Raw genomic sequence first — 17,747 nt, forward strand, 5'->3', positions numbered from 1 at the left:
TCTACATGCTTCTTTTTTTTTTCTAAGTTTAGAGGAATCTTTTACAAATTAGGGTTTCTTTTTTGAAAATCCAGCAATTCCCTTGGCCAGGGGCAGTGGCTCACGCATGTAATCCCAGCACTTTGGGAGGCTGAAGGGGGCGGATTACTTCAGGTCAGGAGTTCGAGACCAGCCTGGCCAACATGGTGAAACCTTGTCTATACTAACAATACAAAAATGAGCCGGGCATGGTGGTGGGCGCCTGTAATTCCAGCTGCTCAGGAGGCTGCGGCAGGAGAATCGCTTGAACCCGGGAAGCAGAGGTTGCAGTGAGCCGTGATTGCTGCGCTCCAGCCTGAGCAACAGAGGGAGACTCTATCTCAAAAAATAAAAATTAAAAAATAAAAAATCCAGCAATTCCCTTAGCTTAGTTTCTGTAAAAAAAAAAAAAAAAAAAAAAAATTAACAGTTATGTTTGGATAGAATTAGAGGCACTTGTATATTCTTATACTTTCCTGCTTTTAAATTATGGACATGTACAATCTGGAAGAAAACACGTAATCCAAACAACTTTGGGTAATATGTAAAAATGCCTTGGGCTACTTAGGATTGTACTTTTTTCTCTTTTTTTTGAGTCAGAGTCTCACTCTGTTGCCCAGGCTGGAGTGCAGTGGCGCGATCTTGGCTCACTGCAACCTACACCTCCTGGGTTCAAGGGATTCTCATGCCTCAGCTTCCCTAGTAGCCAGGACTACCCACGCACGCCATCATGCCTGGCTCATTTTTTATTTCTTAGTAGAGGCAGGATTTCACCATGTTGGCCAGGCTGGTCTGGAACTCCTCACTTCAGGTGATCCGCCCGCCTCAGCCTCCCAAAGTGCTGGGATTACAGGCATGAGCCACCGTGCCTGGCAGGATCATACTTTTAAAGACATCTTTAAAAAGCCAGTTTCCTGACTGGAGATCAAGGTTGCCCTCTGGACACTCTCCTCTGGGGCTCCCATTAGCTGTGTCCGTCTCACCACCAAGGACTTGGTGGAGGCCATGGGAGCCCCCACCTTGAGCCCACAGGTCCCCTCCCAGACACTAGCTCACCTCTGTGCAGTATGGGGGCACATTGAGGACAAAAAGAGTCCTCTTCTGAGGCCAGGTGGACTTGGTGCCTTGTCGAACGCTGTGTGCTCTCACATAGAGGTAGTGAGAAGCCTGTTGCTTTTCAGAGAACTTGATTGGAATAGCTGGAAAGGAAATGGGAGGGGAGGGATGGCCAGGCTACCCTGAGCTGAGGCCAGCGAGACACTCACACAACTTCCTTTCTCCACATCCCTATCTAGTCCTATCTGTTCATCGATCCATCCATCCCTTCATCAACCCCCCCTACCCTACCCTTTGGCAAAGCCTGTGCGGGCTCTAAGAGTCTGCCCAGGGGGGCCTCCCAAGGTGGTGCAGGGAGAGAGAAGATAAATGGGCAATGATTACAGATGGGGGCGCAATGAGAGGGAAGCTCGAACCCTGTGGCTCTTGGAGTCAACACCAAAATCCTAACCATGGCTGGAAGCCCCGTGAGACCCTGCCTGCCACTGTGACCTCTTCTCGTACCATCTTCCCCCAGCACCTTGGATTCTCCCTGTTCCCCCGGGTACACCAGGGCGTCAAACATGCTGGCCTCTCTACCTGGCATGTCACCCTCTTCCCTCCCGCTAACCTTCAGGTTTAGCTCAAACCTCGCTTCCTCAGGAGAGGCTTAGTATCACCCCCAGCCCCTCCTGCCAGGTCAGATCCCACTGCCTGTGCCTTCACAGCTTCTCTTAACAGTCTGTAGGCTATATTGATGAGATTCTTTGGTTAATCGCTGGCACACCCATGACTGTAATCCTCATAAAGCTAGGAACTGCTTCTATTTTTCTCACACCTCCGTCAGAGTACCGGTTGGCATAGAGCTGCGGTCCCTGAACTCATTAAGCTCAGTTGCAATAACGGAGAAGACAATTAACAAGTAAGCATACAGCAAACTTGTATCAATTGTGAAAGAAACATTACAGGGTGATGGGGTGACAGAGGTCTTCTTTCCATAGGCCATCACGGATGGCCTCTTTGAGGAAGCAACATTAAAGCTCAGACCAGAAACGCCACTGTGCAACAAACTGGCACAGCACGTGCAAAAACCCAGAGTGGGAAAAAGCATGTTGCCTCAGAGGAACAAAAAGAGCTTTAGGTCGGCACCAGCCAGACCACGTGGCCCACACAGGTTAAGAAGTCTGGTTTTTGTTTTAGAAGCTACCTGATAAAGCCACTGGAGGGAATGCAGTGGGTGTGGGGCCTATCGTGGGCGTGTCAGACATGATCTAATCTAAATGGCCTTAAAAAGAACATTCTGGCACCTGGGTGGAGAACAGAAACAGGGGCAAGAGGAGAAGGAGGGCAACCGAGTAGGAGGGCCTAAAACAGCCCAGGTAAGAGCTGATGCGGGCTGGACTAGGAGCAGAGGCGATGAGAAGGGGATGGGCTCACCTGGACGAGCGGGTGTGGACGGAAATGGGCTTGCCCTGGGTGAGAGTGTGGACAGAGGTGGGCTCACCCAAAGGAAGCGTGGACCAAGTTGGGCTCGCCCCGGGAGAGTGGGCAGGCAGAAGGGCGCCGCGTGGGTCCTCGGGACCCCGGAGCCTCAAGACCTGCCGAGCCTGGGGCCAGAGGCCAAAGGGGCTCACACCCAACCGTGCGGCCGCTCCTGAGGACCCCCGGCCGCCACCAACCCCCAAACACCTCCCGGCGATGCCTGGCCGCCCCCGGTCTCGCGTCCCGGAGCCCCTCACCTGCGTAGCCCAGTGGGCTCGGGATACGGTCCTCTGGGTCCCGCGCCGCGCGCTTCCTCCTGCGCGCCACCATCTTGCCACCCGGGAGCGCGGGGGCCGCCGGGAGTTGTGGTTCGGCGCCCGCGCGAGCGCGTTTCCGCGGCGCCTGCCCCGCCCCCTCGCTCCAGGCCCGCCTCTCCGGCCCCGCCCGCCAGGGCCCAACCTTCATCCGCTCAGAAATAAATCACCGCGCGAAAGTGGGAGCGAATGTCAGAGTTGACCCCGGCCAGTCACGAGTGCGAACTCAGCTTTCCACTCATGCATTCACACGTTGAATAAGCAGTGTGAGAGAAATCCAGGATGGCTGCTAGGTTTTCAGTCTGAGCAACTAAGAGGATGGTGTTGCCATCGACTGAGATGGGAAGACTGCAGGAGAGGGGCCAGCTTGGGGGTGAAAATGGAGTAGATCAGTTCTCCGTGGGCCGTGGTGAGATGCCCATTAGGCCACTCAGGGGAGATGTCAGGTGGGCACTTAGATATGAGACTGAACAGACTGAACATCAGAGATGTCAGGCCTGGAGCAATACACACGGGACTGGCCATGGATAGGTTATTGAAAGTTACGAGAGGAGCCGGGTACGGTGATTCATGCCTGTAATCCCAGCAATTTGGGAGGCCGAGGGGGACGGATCACTTGAGGTCAGGAGTTCCAGACCAGCCTGGCCAACATGGTGAAACCCCGTCTCTACTAGGTACAAAAATTAGCCGGGCGTGGTAGCGCATGCCTGTAATTCCAGCTACTCGGGAGGCTGAGGCAGGAGAATCGTTTGAACCCGGGAGGCAGAGATTGCGGTTAGCCAAGATCGCCCCACTGCACTCCAGCCTGGGCAACAGAGGGAGGCTCTGTCTCAAAAAAAAAGAAAGAGAAAAAAAAAGAAAGTTATGAGAGGGTGTGATCGCCAAGGGAGCAAGTGTAGATAGGAGAGAAATGAAGTCCAAGGACTCCACTTATCTGGACTCCAGGGGGCCTCTCAGACCGTGTACCCACCAGCCCTTGATGTATCTACTATTTCTCTTTTCCCAGTGTACAGTTGCTTCTTGGAAATGCTGTCGGCCCCTTTGGGGAAAGATTAGGAGACTACTGATGCAAATATTTGTGGTCTGGAGGGGGCCCAGCCTTCCTTTCAGTCAGTGACCTCTCGTTCTGAGGCCTAGCTTAGGCCTGGAAACTGGGTAAGGGGTTGGGATTTTCCATCGGCAGCTGCCATTACTGTCCTGTTTGCTCGTTTTTTGTTTTTGATCTTTCTTTGCTTAGCGCAGTCAAGCAGTGTGGGGGGGGTCTTCCGTGGCCCCTGGGAATACCGTGGTCTACTAGCCTTCACCAGAAACCCCTGTGCGCCCAGGATCCCTGGCAGCCACTCTGGCCTTGCTCCTGTTCTGACAGTCACATCAACCGAACCTCTGCTCTCTGGAATCCTATCTCCTGCTGACCTTCCCGAGCCCAGCTCCAGTCCTATTTGCCCTCTTGCACCCTGGCCTCAGAGGACGGCCATGCCGATTGCCCAGTGATGCCTAGACCCCTCACTAGTCAAAGCAGTCTCTGGTGAACCCTCCAGAAATACCGTCATCTGGCTTCTCAGATGTTGCATAATAAATCTGTGCCAGCACATCCCCCTCCCCGGGGCCTTTGGCTCCTTCTCAATGCCCTGCCACAATCGTTCTGTTATCTCCCTCTCATGTATTGCTTCCATGCTTCAAGGAGCCATCTTGGTGGGATATCAGGACTGGCCACAACATCACATTCTTTTTTTTTTGAGATGGAACCTCGCTGTGTCGCCAGGGTGGAGTGCAGTGGCGCAATCTCCGCTCACTGCAATCTCCGCCTCCTGGGGTCAAGCAATTCTCCTGCATCAGCCTCCTGAGTAGCTGGGATTACAGGTGTGTACCACCATGCCCAGGTAAATTTCTGATTTTTAATAGAGACAGAGCTTCGCCATATTGGCCAGGATAGTCTCAATCTCTTGGCCTTGTGATCCGCCCACCTCGGTTTCCCAAAGTGCTGGGATTACAGGCATAAGCCTTTTTGTTTGTTTGTTTGTTTTTGAGATGGAGTCTCACTCTGCTGACACCCAGGCTGGAGTGCAGTGCTGCCATCTCAGCTTACTGCAACCTCCACCTCCCGGGTCCAAGCAATTCTCCTGCCTCAGCCTCCCAAGTAGCTGGGATTACAGGCATGTGCCACCATGCCCAGCTAATTTTTCGTATTTTTAGTAGAGACAGGGTTTCACCATGTTGGCCAGGCTGGTCTCGATCTCCTGACCTCAGATGATCCGCCCACCTTGGCCTCCCAAAGTGCTGAGATTACAGGTGTGAGCCACTGCACCCAGCCTAGAATTCAAGACTGTTGAGCCCATCTATCCAGACGTCCCTGCCCTAGGTGGCAGTGTCCGCTCCTTCACTTCTGTGCTCCTTGACTGGAGCACAGCACTTAGCACAGCCGTTCATCTGCCGTGATTCAAACTCCACAGTTCTCATCAGGTTCTAGGCCTTTATCAGCACAATGTGACCTGTCTTTAAGCACGTCCCTGGAAGCCCCTCCTGATTTTCACCTTGGGCCATAAGTTGATAAATGTCTGTCCTGAGGCCTGTTGTTTTCTTCCTTCAGCCCATTGATGCCACTCGATCAATTAACTCCACTTTCTTTATAATTACCACTGCCCATGTATTTCATGGGTCAGGAATTTGGGCAATGCTCTGCTAGGAGATTCTGTTGCTCCCTGTGGCACTGACTGAGGCCATTTGATGGTATTCAGCTGGCATATGGGCTGCACTAAAGGTTCCAAGTCACTTCACTCACATCTCAGCATCTCAGCAGATGAGTCCGGCATCGCAGCAGGGATGGCTGGTGATAGAGTTTGAGTATTTGTCTCCGCCCAAATCACCTGTTAAATTGTAATCCCCAATGCTAGACGTGGGGCCTGGTGGGAAGTGTTTGGATTATGGGGGCCTCATGGCTTGGCGCCGTCTTTGTGATTGCGAGTTCTTGGGAGATCTGTTTGTTTAAAAATGAGTGGCTGCTTCACCCCCCACTTTGTTGCTCAGGCTTTCACCATGTGAAGTGACCCCTGACACTTCGCCTTCCACCATAAGTCAAAGCTCCCTGAGGCCTCCCCAGAAGCAGATGCAGCCATGCTTCCTGTACAGCCTGCAGAACCAATTCAACGTCTTGGCTTTATAAATTCCCCAGTCTCAGGTATTTCTTCATAGCAGTGCAAGAATGGCCTAATATGGCTGGGTTCAAGTGGGACTTGTCAACTAGAGCACCCACACATGGATTTCCTAGCATGTGGTCTCAGTAGTCAACTTTTTTTTTTTTCCTGCTTGCTGGGAGGAGGAGGAGGGAGAAGCTACGGGCTTCATTAGGAAAGGTGAGTTTGTGACTCTGCCACTAAGTGGCAGCTCCAGCTTACCCCGCCAGCTCCCTCCCACAGGCCACGGCTGGGCATGGAGAACTGGTGACTTCAGAGGCCCGGAGAGAAGAGACAGGGGAGAGCGAGGGGCAGCCCTGCCTAAGGTTTGGGGGTGACAGCAGAGGACGGCCAAGGAGTGCAGGGCCAGCTTGCCCTGCCCTGTCTAAGAGAGTCTTACTGAATGTAGAGGTTGAATTGTGCTCCCCAAGAGACATGTTGAAGCATTTTTTTTTTGAGATGAAGTCTCACACTGTCTCCCAGTGTGCAGTGGGGCGATCTCAGCTTGCTGCAGCCTCCACCTCCCGGGTTCAAGTGATTCTCTTGCCTCAGCCTCCCAAGTAGCTGGGACTACAGGCATGCGCCACCATGCCTGGCTAATTTTTGTTTTGTTTTTTTTTTTTTGAGACAGAGTCTTGCTCTGTCGCCCAGGCTGGAGTGCCGTGGCACGATCTCGGCTCACTGAGAGCTCCGCCTCCTGGGTTCACGCCATTCTCCTGCCTCAGCCTCCCAAGTAGCTGGGACTACAGGCGCCCACCACCACGCCTGGCTAATTTTTTGTATTTTTAGTAGAGACGGGGTTTCACCATGTTAGCCAGGATGGTCTCGATCTCCTGACCTCGTGATCCACCCGCCTCGGCCTCCCAAAGTGCTGGAATTACAGGCGTGAGCCACCGCGCCCAGCCTAATTTTTGTATTTTTAGTAGAGACGGGGGTTTCACGTGTTAGCCAGGATGGTCTCAATCTCCTCACCTCGTGATCCACCCGCCTCAGCCTCCCAAAGTGCTAGGATTACAGGCGTGAGCCACCGCACCCGGCCGTGTTCAAGTATTAACCTCTCCCTCCCCCCACCACTCTTGCATTCCTGTGAATGTGACCTGAATATGGAAACAGGGTCTTTGCAAATGTAATCAGGTCCTTTTAACTCAAGATAAAATCATCTTGGATTTAGGGTGGGCCCTTTGTCCAATGGCTGGTGTCCTTATAAGATGCCTAGGAGACACACACAAGAGGGCCATAGGAAGATGGAGGCAAAGATGGCAGTGGTGAGGCTACAAGCCAAGGGATGCCTGTGGCCATTGGACGCCGGAGGAAGTGAGGGAGGATTCTTCCCTAGAACCTTCAGAGGGAGCACAGCCCTGCCAACACCTTGGTGTTGGACATCTCGCCTCCAGAACTGGGAGGAAATCAATTTCTGTTGTCTTAAGCCACCCAGTTTATGTTATTTTGTTATAGCAGCCTGGGAAAAGGAATACACTGAATAAGAACCCAAGTGAGCTTATTAGAAAGAATATTGAGGCTTGGCACAGTGGCTCACACCTGTAATCTCAGCACTTTGGGAGGCTGAGGTGGGTGGATTGTTTCAGTCCAGGAGTTCGAGACCAGACTGGGCAACATGATGAAACCCCGTCTGTACCAAAAATACAAAAATTGGCCGGATATGGTGATGCACACCTGTAATCCCAGCTACTTGGGAGGCTGAGGCAAAAGAATCCCTTGAACCCAGGAGGTGGAGATGGCAGTGGGCCGAGATCGAGCCATTGCACTCCAGCCTGGGAGACAGAACAAGACTCTGTCTCAAAAAAAAGAATGTTAAACCTCCTCAAGAGGAGGTAAGCGATTTTAAACACTCTGAAGCCACGCAGGGGTAACCCTTTTACAAGCCAAGAGGAGCAGAAGGAAAAATTGAAGTCACTTGTTTTTTTTTTTTTTTTTTTTTTTTGAGATGGAGTCTCGCTCTGTTGCCCAGGCTGGAGTGCAATGGTGCGATCTTGGCTCACTGCAAGCTCCGCCTCCCGGGTTCACACCATTCTTCTGCCTCAGCCTTCCGAGTAGCTGGGACTACAGGCACCCACCACCACGCCCGGCTACTTTTTGTATTTTTAGTAGAGACAGGGTTTCACCATGTTGGCCAGGATGGTCTCGATCTCTTGACCTCGTGATCTGCCCGCCTCGGCCTCCCAAAGTGCTGGAATTACAGGCATAAGCCACTGTGCCCGGCCGCAATTTTTCTTTTTTAATGGTTAAAAAATACTTTCAAATGTACACACAGTAAAATTCACTTCTTTTGGTATATAGTTCAAATGCATAGAGTCCTATCACCGTGACCACCGTCAAGACAGGGAACATCCCGTCACTTCCAGAACTCCCCGTGCTGCCCCTGGCAACCACTGCTCTGTTCTCCCATTGCTTTTCCAGCGAGTCCTGGAAGTGGAATCGTGTGAGTCCAGGTGCTTTCGCTGAGCATTGTGATTTGAGGTTCACCCACATTGTTGTATGGTTCCTTTTCATTGCTGAGAAGTGTTCCACTGTCTGGATGGACTGTGGTCTATTTATCTATTCACCAGGTAAAGGATGTGGGCGATTTCCAGGTTTCGACGATTATGAATAAGCTCCTGTAACATTCACTCACAGGTGTTTGTGTGAATGGAAGTTTTCACTTCTCCTGGGTGAATACCTGGGAGTGGGGTTTCTGGGTCCCAATCAGGTTTCTAGTGGTCTGTAAGTCAGACTTGCTAAGAGGTGTCGTTGGGGAGACGCACACAGGCAAGGTCAGCTCTCAGGGTCCTTTCTGCAATGCGGGGATGTCGAGGTCACCTGACAGAGGGGCAAATGCCAGCTGGTCGCCCAACCTGCTCTTGTCCATTCCTTTTCCCTCAGAAGCTAATAGAGGAAAGTAAACCTGTTGTTTCACTCTCATTTCCTTTTATCTTCATTAATATTAGGAAATGCCAAGATTAGTGAAAGAATGAAAAGATGAGTCAAGGCCGGGTGCGGTGGCTCACGCCTGTAATCCCAGCATTTTGGGAGGCCGAGGCGGGCAGATCACGAGGTCAAGAGATCGAGACCATCCTGGCCAACATGGTGAAACCCTGTCTCTACTAAAAATACAAAAAGTAGCTGGGCGTGGTGGCGGGTGCCTGTAGTCCCAGCTATTCGGGAGGCTGAGGCAGGAGAATGGTGTGAACCCGGGAGGCGGAGCTTGCAGTGAGCCAAGATCGCACCATTGCACTCCAGCCTGGGCAACAGAGCGAGACTCCGTCTCACCAAAAAAAAAAAAAAAAGATGAATCAAAACAGCCTAGAAAAGGCTTCAGTGATCCTCAAACTGGATGATCGAATCCCGAATAATGGGGAATCAACAGTAATGGCCTAGTGAGACTTTTAAAAAGTCTTCTTTCTTTTTTTAAGAGATGAGGTCTCACTATGTTGCCCAGGCTAGTCTCAAACTCCCAGGCTCAACCAGTCCTCCTACCTTGGCTTCCTAAAGTGCTGAGATTACAGGTGTGAGCCACTCAGCCCAGCCCAAAATCCATATTATATCCTATTTGTTTGCTTTGCATGGAAGATTATACTTACTTCCATCCCGCCCTTAACATAACTGCAGAGAGAATTTTTTTCTTTTTTTTTTTTTTTTTTGAGACAAGATTTCGCTCTGTCACCCAGGCTGGAGTGCAGTGGTGCGATCTCGGCTCACTGCAGGATCCGCCTCCTGGGTTCATGCCATTCTCCTGCCTCAGCCTCCTGAGTAGCTGGGACTACAGGCCCCCACCATCACCCCCGGCTAATTTATTTTTGTATTTTTAGTAGAGACGGGTTTTCACCATGTTAGCCAGGATGGTCTCAATCTCCTGACCTCGTGATCCACCTGCCTCGGCCTCCCAAAGTGCTGGGATTACAGGCGTGAGCCACCGCGCCCGGCCCAGCAGAAGGAATTTCTAAAGGCAAAGACTCTGCTCCTGAATTAGGCGAAGGCGTGGCAGCTTCACCTCTTACTGCCTGGGGTCAGGCAGTTCTCTGCAGAGCAATTCTCTAGGAGGTGTCTTAGCTTGACTTGCCCCAAAATAGATGGGGAGCCCCATCTGCCCCATCTAATTACACTGACCCCTACTTCTGCCTAAATGCAGCCCTGGCCGAGCTCAGGCTGAGAAGTCCCAGGATCTACAGTCAGCAAGCAAAAGAAAACCAGGAGAGCCAACAGTGTCATTGCAGTCCAAGTCCAAGTTCAAAGGCAGGAGAAGACCAGTATCCCAGCTCAGCTCACATTCAGGCAGACGGAGTGAATTCTATCTTACTTTTTCTTTTTCTTTTCTTTCCTTTTCTTTTTTTTTTTTTTTTGAGATGGAGTCTTGCTCTTTCACCCAGGCTGGAGTACAGTGGTGCAATCTGGGCTCACTGCAACCTCCGCCTCCTGGGTTCAAGCAATTCTCCCTGCCTCAGCCTCCTGAGTAGCTGGAATTACAGGTGCCTGCCACCACGCCCAGCTAATTTTTGCATTTTTAGTAGACACGAAGTTTCACCATGTTGGCCAGGCTGGTCTTGAACTCCTGACCTCAGGTGATCCACCTGCCTTGGCCTCCCAAAGTTCTGGGATTACAGGAGTGAGCCACCGCACCCAGCCTTTTTTTTTTTTTTTTTTTTAAAGAGACAGGCTCTTGCCCTGTTATCCAGGCTAGAGTGCAGTGGTATGAACATGGCTCACTGTAGCCTCGATATCCCGGGCTCAAATGATCCTCTTGCCTCAGCCTCCTGAGTAGCTGGGACTACAAGTGTGCCACGTCTCGCTAATTTTTTTTTTTTTTAATGTTTTTGTAGAGATGAGGTCTCGCCATGTTGCCCAGGCTGGTCTGGAACTCCTGGATTCAAGCGATCCTCCTGCCTCAGCCTCCTGCGTAGTCGGGACTACTGGCATGCGTCACCACACTCGGCTTACTCTGTCTTTTGTTCTCATCAGGCTTTCGATGGATTGGACGAGGCACATCCACACTGGGGAGGGCCATGATTTTACTCGGTCTACTGATGCAAATGCTTATCTCTTCTGGAAACACCTTCACAGACACACCCAGAATCACGTTGAACCAAATACTGGGCACCTCGTGGCTCCAACAAGTTGATGCAAAAAATGAACCATTGCAGAAAACGAAGAACAGTCACCAACTCCCACCCCATGCAGCTGGCTTATTTGCTGGGCTGCCCTCCCCAGCAGGTGGCACAGGAATCCCTGCCTTGGCAGGGAGGAGGCCTGGGGTGTGTGCAGGTACCCATGGGAAGTTTCTTTGCCATGGGGAAAGCTAGAATGACTCCTTGCTGATCCTGCAAGGGAAGAAGCAGGAGTTTCCTGACACCAACCCCAGAGGCAGAGCCCACATCCACATTCGGGCTAGATTACCTGAGGTCAGGAGTTCAAGACCAGCCAGGCAAACATGATGAAACCCCATCTCTACTAAGAACACAAAAATTAGCCAGGCATGGTGGCATGCACCTGTAATCCCAGCTACTCAGGGGGCTGAGGCAGGAGAATCGCATGAACCCGGGAGGCGGAGATTGCAATGAGCCAAGATCACGCCACTGCACTCCAGTCCGGGCCACAGAGCAAGACTCTGTCTCAAAAAATAATAAGACCCCCATTCCAGAGAGGGTCCTCCCCACACCCAGAAGGAAGGAACTCGGCTCAGACAGGCCAGGAGGAATCTAGCCAGACAGGCCCTGCTGGGTTCCCCACTCCATCTGCTAGCATTAGATCAGATCGTTTTTGTCCAATCCTATGTCTCCACAGCTGCCCATACTATGTTGAACCTCAGCATGAAAATGGACAATTTCCCCTGTATCTTTGGGTCTTCATTCCAAAGGCTCCTGTGACAGGTAAAACTACAATCAGATAAATGCGCACCGCTTTCTCCTATTCATCTGCCTTTTGTGAGTTGATTTTCCATGAACCTTCAGAGGGTGAAAGGGAAGTTTTCCCTTCACCTCTACACGGTAAACCTGACTAAGTGTTCCCCCAAGTTCTGAGCCTCTCTAGCAAGTGAATTGAACCCAAAGAGAGGGCTGTGGGAACCCCAATTTATGGCTGGTTGGTCAGAAGCAAACACAAAATAGGCTAGGCACGGTGTCTTACTCCTGTAATCCCAGCACTTTGGGAGGCTGAGGTGGGTGGATCCCTTGAGGTCAGGAGTTCAAGACCAGCCTGGCCAACATGGTGAAACACTATCTCTACTAAAAATACAAAAATTGGTGGAGCATGGTGGTGCATGCCTGTAGTCCCAGCTACTGGGGAGGCTGAGGCAGAAGATTCGCTTGAACCTGGGAGGTGGAGGCTGCAGTGAGTCAAGATCACACCATTGCACTCCAGCCTGGGCAACACAGTGAGACCCTGGAAGAAGAAAGAAGAAGAAGAGGAAGGAGGAGGAGGAGTACGAGGAGGAGGAGAAGGAGAAGAAGGAGGAGGAGGAGTACGAGGAGGAGGAGAAGGAGAAGGAGGAGAAGGAGAAGAAGGAGAAGGAGAGACTCAAAATAACCTGGGCTTGGGATCAGCTTTGGGAGTGGGGCTCAGGTCTTGTGGGACCAAGTCCTCAACCTGTGGGACCTGAGGACATCTCCAGGTAGACAGTGTTGGGACTGAGTGGAAGCAGAGGACCCCCGGCTGGTGTCTACTACAGAACTGACTCTGCAGGAAGTCCGTGCAGGAGTCTCCCCTGCCTGCAGAGGCTGCACTTGGATGGTGCCCGTGCCCCTGGTGGAAGAGGGAGGAGGCATGAGGAGGAAAGGAGACCCTTGGGTGACCATGGCCAAGGGTGTGAGGGGCAGGTGTGTCCCCCAGCTCACTCTGGAGACTTTCCTGGGCTTTCTACCACAGCTAAAGTAAAACAACCATGAACTGGGTGGCTTAAAACAACAGACTTTCTTCTCTCACAATTCCAGAGGCCAGAAGTCTAAAATGAAGGAGTCACATCAAGAAAGGGATCCTTCCTCACCTCTTCTAGCTTCTGGTGGTTCCTGGCTGTTATGAACCGAGTGTATGTGTTCCCGCAAAATTCATCTGTTGAAACCCTAACCCCCAGTTAGGCATGGTATTAGGAGGTGAGATCTTTGGGAGGTAACTAGGGTTAGATGAGGTCGTGGGGGTAGAGCCCCCTGATGCCATGATAGGATGACTGTCCTTATAAGAAGAGATGGGGGACGCCGGGTGCGGTGGCTCATGTCTGTAATCCCAGCACTTTGAGAGGCCGAGGTGTGGGCGGAGGATTGTCCAGGTGCCGAGGCAAGAGACTGAAGGCACAAACTGTTTCAGTATAATAAAAAAAAATAGAATAAGAATAATTATAATACAAATTAGATATAGAGATGATCATGGACGTTATCAATCATTAGTATAAACATTATTAATCATTAGCTTTTAATGTTATTCTTTGTAGTATTACTAATATAACCAAGGAATAACTGGCGGGTATAGGGTCAGGTGCTGAAGGGACATTGTGAGAAGTGACCTAGAAGGCAAGAGGTGAGCCCTCTGTCACGCCCGCATAAGGGCCGCTTGAGGGCTCCTTGGTCAAGCGGTAATGCCAGTGCCTGGGAAGGCACTCGTTCCTTAGCAGACCGTGAAAGGGAGTCTCCCTTTCCTTGGAGGAGTCAGTGAACACTCTGCTTCACCACCTTCTTGTGGGAGGTTGGATATTGTCCAGGACTGCCCGCAGTCATCCGGAGGCCTAAACCCCTCCCTGTGGTGCTGTGCTTCAATGCTCATGCTCCTTGTCCACTTGCATGGTCCTCCCGTACTCCTGGTTCCTCTTTGAAGTTCTTAGAAGATAGCGGTAGAAGAAATAGTGAAAGTCTTAAATTCTTTGATCTTTCTGATAAGTGCATAGAAGAAAACGCTGACGTATGCTGCCTTCCCTCTCTGCTTCGGCTGCCTATAAGGGAAAGGCCCCCCGTCCTACGATCATGTGACTTGCTCGACCTTATCAATCACTTGGACGACTCACCCTCCTTACCCTGCCCCCCTTGTCTTGTATGCAATAAATATCAGTGCGCCCAGCCATTTGGGGTCACTACCGGTCTCCATGTCTTGGTGGTAGTGGTCCCCCCGGGCCCAGCTGTTTTCTCTTTATCTCTTTGTCTTGTGTGTTTATTTCTTAACGATCTCTCATCTCCGCACACAGGGAGAACACCCGCCAAGCCCTGTAGGGCTGGACCCTACATCTGGTGGATCACTTGAGGTCAGGGTTCGAGACCAGCCTGGCCAACATGGCGAAACTCCATCTCTACTAAAAATGCAAAAATGAGCCGGGCATGGTGGGGGGTGCCTGTAATCCCAGCTACTCAGGAGGCTGAGGCAGGAGAATCATTTGAACTCAGGAAGCAGAGGCTGCAGTAAACTGAGATCATGCCACTGCACTCCAGCCTATGTGGCAGAGTAAGACTCTATCTCCAAAAAAAAAAAAAAAAGAGACAGGGGACATCATCAATCTCTCTGCCTCTCTCTCTTCACCCCCCTCTGCCATGTGAGGTCCAAAGTAAGAAGGCAGCCATGCTTAAAACCAGGAAGAGGCCCTCACCAGATTGAACCGAACCTTCCAGCACCTTGATCTCAGACTTCCCAGTACCTTGATCTCAGACTTCCCAGTCTCCAGAACTGTGAGAAACAAATGTCTGTTGTTTGAGCCTCCCAGTCTACCACATCTTCTTTAGCAGCCACAGCAGACGAAGACTCCTGCGATCATTGCCATTGCCGGGCTTGTGGGAGCGTCGCTCTGACCTCTGCTTCCGTCTTCACATGGCTATTGTCCCTCTGGGGCAGTGTCTCTGTGTCCAAGTGTTCCTCTTCTAAGGATGCCAGTCATTGGATGAGGGTGTGTGTGGGCGGCAAGCCACCCAGGTGCCGAGGCAAGAGACCGAGGGCATGAGCTGTTCTAGTGTAATAAAACATATAAAATAATAAGAGTTATACTAGATATAGATCATAGATATGATTATATGTGAATATCATTAATCATTACTTTGTAGCAATTACTCTTTATTCCAATGTTATAATAATCCCCGCTCTACAATCATAACCTAGGAAAAACCAGGCCATACAGAGATAGGAGCTGAAGGGGCACAGTGAGAAGTGACCAGAAGACAAGAGTGTGAGCCCTCTGTCACGCCCGTACAGGGCCACCAGAGGGCTCCTTGGTCTAGCGGTAACGCCAGCGTCTGGGAAGACGCCTGTTGCCAAGCGGACCGTGGTCTAGCGGTAGCATCAGTGCCAAGGAACAACACCCACTACTTAGCAGACTGGGAAAGGGAGTCTCCCTTTCCCCGGGGTAGTTTAGAGAAGACTCTGCTCCACACCTCTTGTGGAGGGCCTGACTGATCGCCCGCAGTTATCCGGAGGCCTAACCATCTCCCTGTGATGCTGTGCTTCAGCGGTCACGCTCCTGTTTCACTTTCATGTTCCACTGTACACCTGGCTCCGCCCTCTAGATAGCAGTAGCAAAAGTAGTGAAAGTATTAAAGTCTTTGATCTTTCTGAAAAGAGCATAGAAGAAATAATGACGTAAGCTGTCCTCTCTCTCTGCGCCTCGGCTACCTAACAGGGAAGGGCCCCCTGTCCGGTGGACACGTGACTCACGTGACCTTATCAATCATTGGAGATGACTCACACTCTTTACCCTGCCCCTTTTGCTTTGTATCCAATAAATAACAGTGCAGCCAGGCATTCGGGGCCACTACCGGTCTCTGCGTCTTGGTGGTAGTGGTCCCCCAGGCCCAGCTGTCTTTTTTTTATCTCTTTGTCTTGTGTCTTTATTTCTACAATCTCTCGTCTCCTCACACGGGGAGAAAAACCCACAGACCCTGTAAGGCTGGTCCCTACAGGTGTGACCTCATCTGAACTTGATTACAACTGCAAAGACCCTATTTCCAAATAACATCACATTCACGGGTACCAGGTAGCCATGAATTTCTTGGGGGCGCTTCCCAACTCAGAGCACCTGCCGTTCCCTAGGCCTCCTCCCTGGCCCAGCCTCCCCCACCCACCCTCACCCGCTCTCTTTAAGCTCCACAAACCTGGAGCCACCTTCCCAGACCCGCTTTGCTTGATCATGGTTCTGCATGTGAGCTGCCCTCCTCCCCATCACCTGCCAGCTCTCTCCCAGCCTGCGATGGCAACTGGAGCCATTTTTACCCATACACAGTTTCAAAGCATACTGAATGCAGTTAAAATTCTCCAGATACTTCCCTTCAGGTCCACATCCCTCTGTAAGTGCTCATCTTAGAAACCCTGGGTAGAGTCTGAGTTTGGTTTTGTTTTGTTGGTTTTTTTCTTTTTTTTTTTACAGAGTCTCACTCTGACACCCAGGCTGGAGTGCAGTGGTGTGATCATGGCTCACTACAGCCTTGACCTCCTTGGCTCAAGTGATCTTCCTGCCTCAGCCTCCTAAATAGCTGGGGTTACAGGCACCTGCCACCATGCCCAGCTAATTTTTTTATTATTATTATTATTTTTTGTAGAGATAGTGTTTCACCATGTTGGCCAGGCTGGTCTCAAACTCCTAGGCTCAAGAGATCCACCCTCCTCGGACTCCCAAAGTGCTGGGATTACAGGCGTGAGCCACCATGCCTGGCCTTGATCTTTATACCAACTAATTGGCATACACACAAGCTCATGCTATGAAATGGTATTTCACACTGTGTGCTGCTTTGCCTTGGGCTCCCTAAAACTTCATCACCCCCCAGCGGACTCTCACTGCTGTGGCCTGCGGCCCTACTCAAGGAGCTCAAGGAGGCCACTAGCCATTTGGAGAAGGAGGTAGTTGGGGCCCTGAAAGTTTACAGGACTTCCTTAAGGCCACAGCAGGTGTGTCAGAAAAGGAAGATGGCCAGCCTGCCTCCACTTCTCTTTCCAATCTCCCACTTTGCCTGAGCTAAGCTCAAGCTCAGGGCCACGCACGTCTTGGAAGGGCTTCCTACCAGCTGGTCTTGTGAGATGAGAGCTGCCCTGCATATCATGCTTGTCATCGCCAAAGACTCCAAGCTCCAGTTAGCTCAAGTCCTAGAAAATGTGCCAGCTACGTAGAGCTATGCAGGGCATGGCCCCAGGGATTCGGGATGTTATTGCCCTTGGGATGGGAAGGAGAGATGAGGGGGAGAATTGGCTGGATCTTAAAATTAAGTCGCACCCCTTCAAACACTCTACCATCTTTGCCTCTGTAGTTCAATATTAGTCTGTTCCTATCTTCTAAACTTGCAAATGAACTTGCATGGCAATAAATCTCTGCACACTCAAAGCCATGATTTCCTCAGCAGGTGGATGCAGAATGCTCGGAGACCTATAATAATCAGCCTTTGGCAACAAGCACTTTTTCTTCCGACTCATTATTGCCGCGTTTTAAGAGGAGAAGGGAGCAACTGCTCTCACAGGGCTACAGAGACACGGAAACACGCTGGGGAGGCTGCTCTGTCACCAGGAAATGGATTTAAATGGATTCCATTTTAAATGGAATCCATTTAAAATGTCTTATTTTCCCTTGCTCTGCCAAGCAAAAGCATCAGAACCCTTTGGGGAATTCACTTTACAAGGAAAGAAAATGAGGCCCCGCATCTGCGGCCTGGCCCTCCCCGCCACCTGCACCCCTTCCTCTGAGGTTCCTGGCTCTGCCGGGGCCAAGCAGGCGGCACCCGCTCCTGGTGGTGGCATTGTTGGGACCCGCTCACAAAACACAGTTGTTCTCTGCAACGGCTCATTTCCC

The 17,747-nt window shown here is 51.2% G+C and overlaps 1 protein-coding gene and 1 long non-coding RNA gene across 2 annotated transcripts in view; one reads left to right on the forward strand and one right to left on the reverse strand.

The window, feature by feature from the left end:
* RRP7A (ribosomal RNA processing 7 homolog A) overlaps positions 1-2,956 on the reverse strand; it is an 8,868-nt gene extending 5,912 nt beyond the window's left edge. Inside the window, exons 1-2 of the mRNA XM_054469986.2 lie at positions 2,793-2,956; positions 1,075-1,217 (exon numbers count right to left, since the gene is read on the reverse strand). Of these exons, the coding sequence (XP_054325961.2) occupies positions 1,075-1,217; positions 2,793-2,865 (216 nt within the window). The 5' untranslated portion in view covers positions 2,866-2,956. The remainder of the gene's footprint in view (positions 1-1,074; positions 1,218-2,792) is intronic.
* Positions 2,282-15,782, forward strand: LOC134739289 (uncharacterized). Its single transcript, XR_010125909.1, has 2 exons — positions 2,282-2,432; positions 14,178-15,782. It is a non-coding gene; the product is annotated as an uncharacterized LOC134739289 (long non-coding RNA).
* The last annotated feature ends 1,965 nt before the right edge of the window (positions 15,783-17,747 follow it).

Source organism: Pongo pygmaeus, chromosome 23 (assembly GCF_028885625.2).
Source record: "Pongo pygmaeus isolate AG05252 chromosome 23, NHGRI_mPonPyg2-v2.0_pri, whole genome shotgun sequence".
NCBI lineage: Eukaryota > Metazoa > Chordata > Mammalia > Primates > Hominidae > Pongo > Pongo pygmaeus.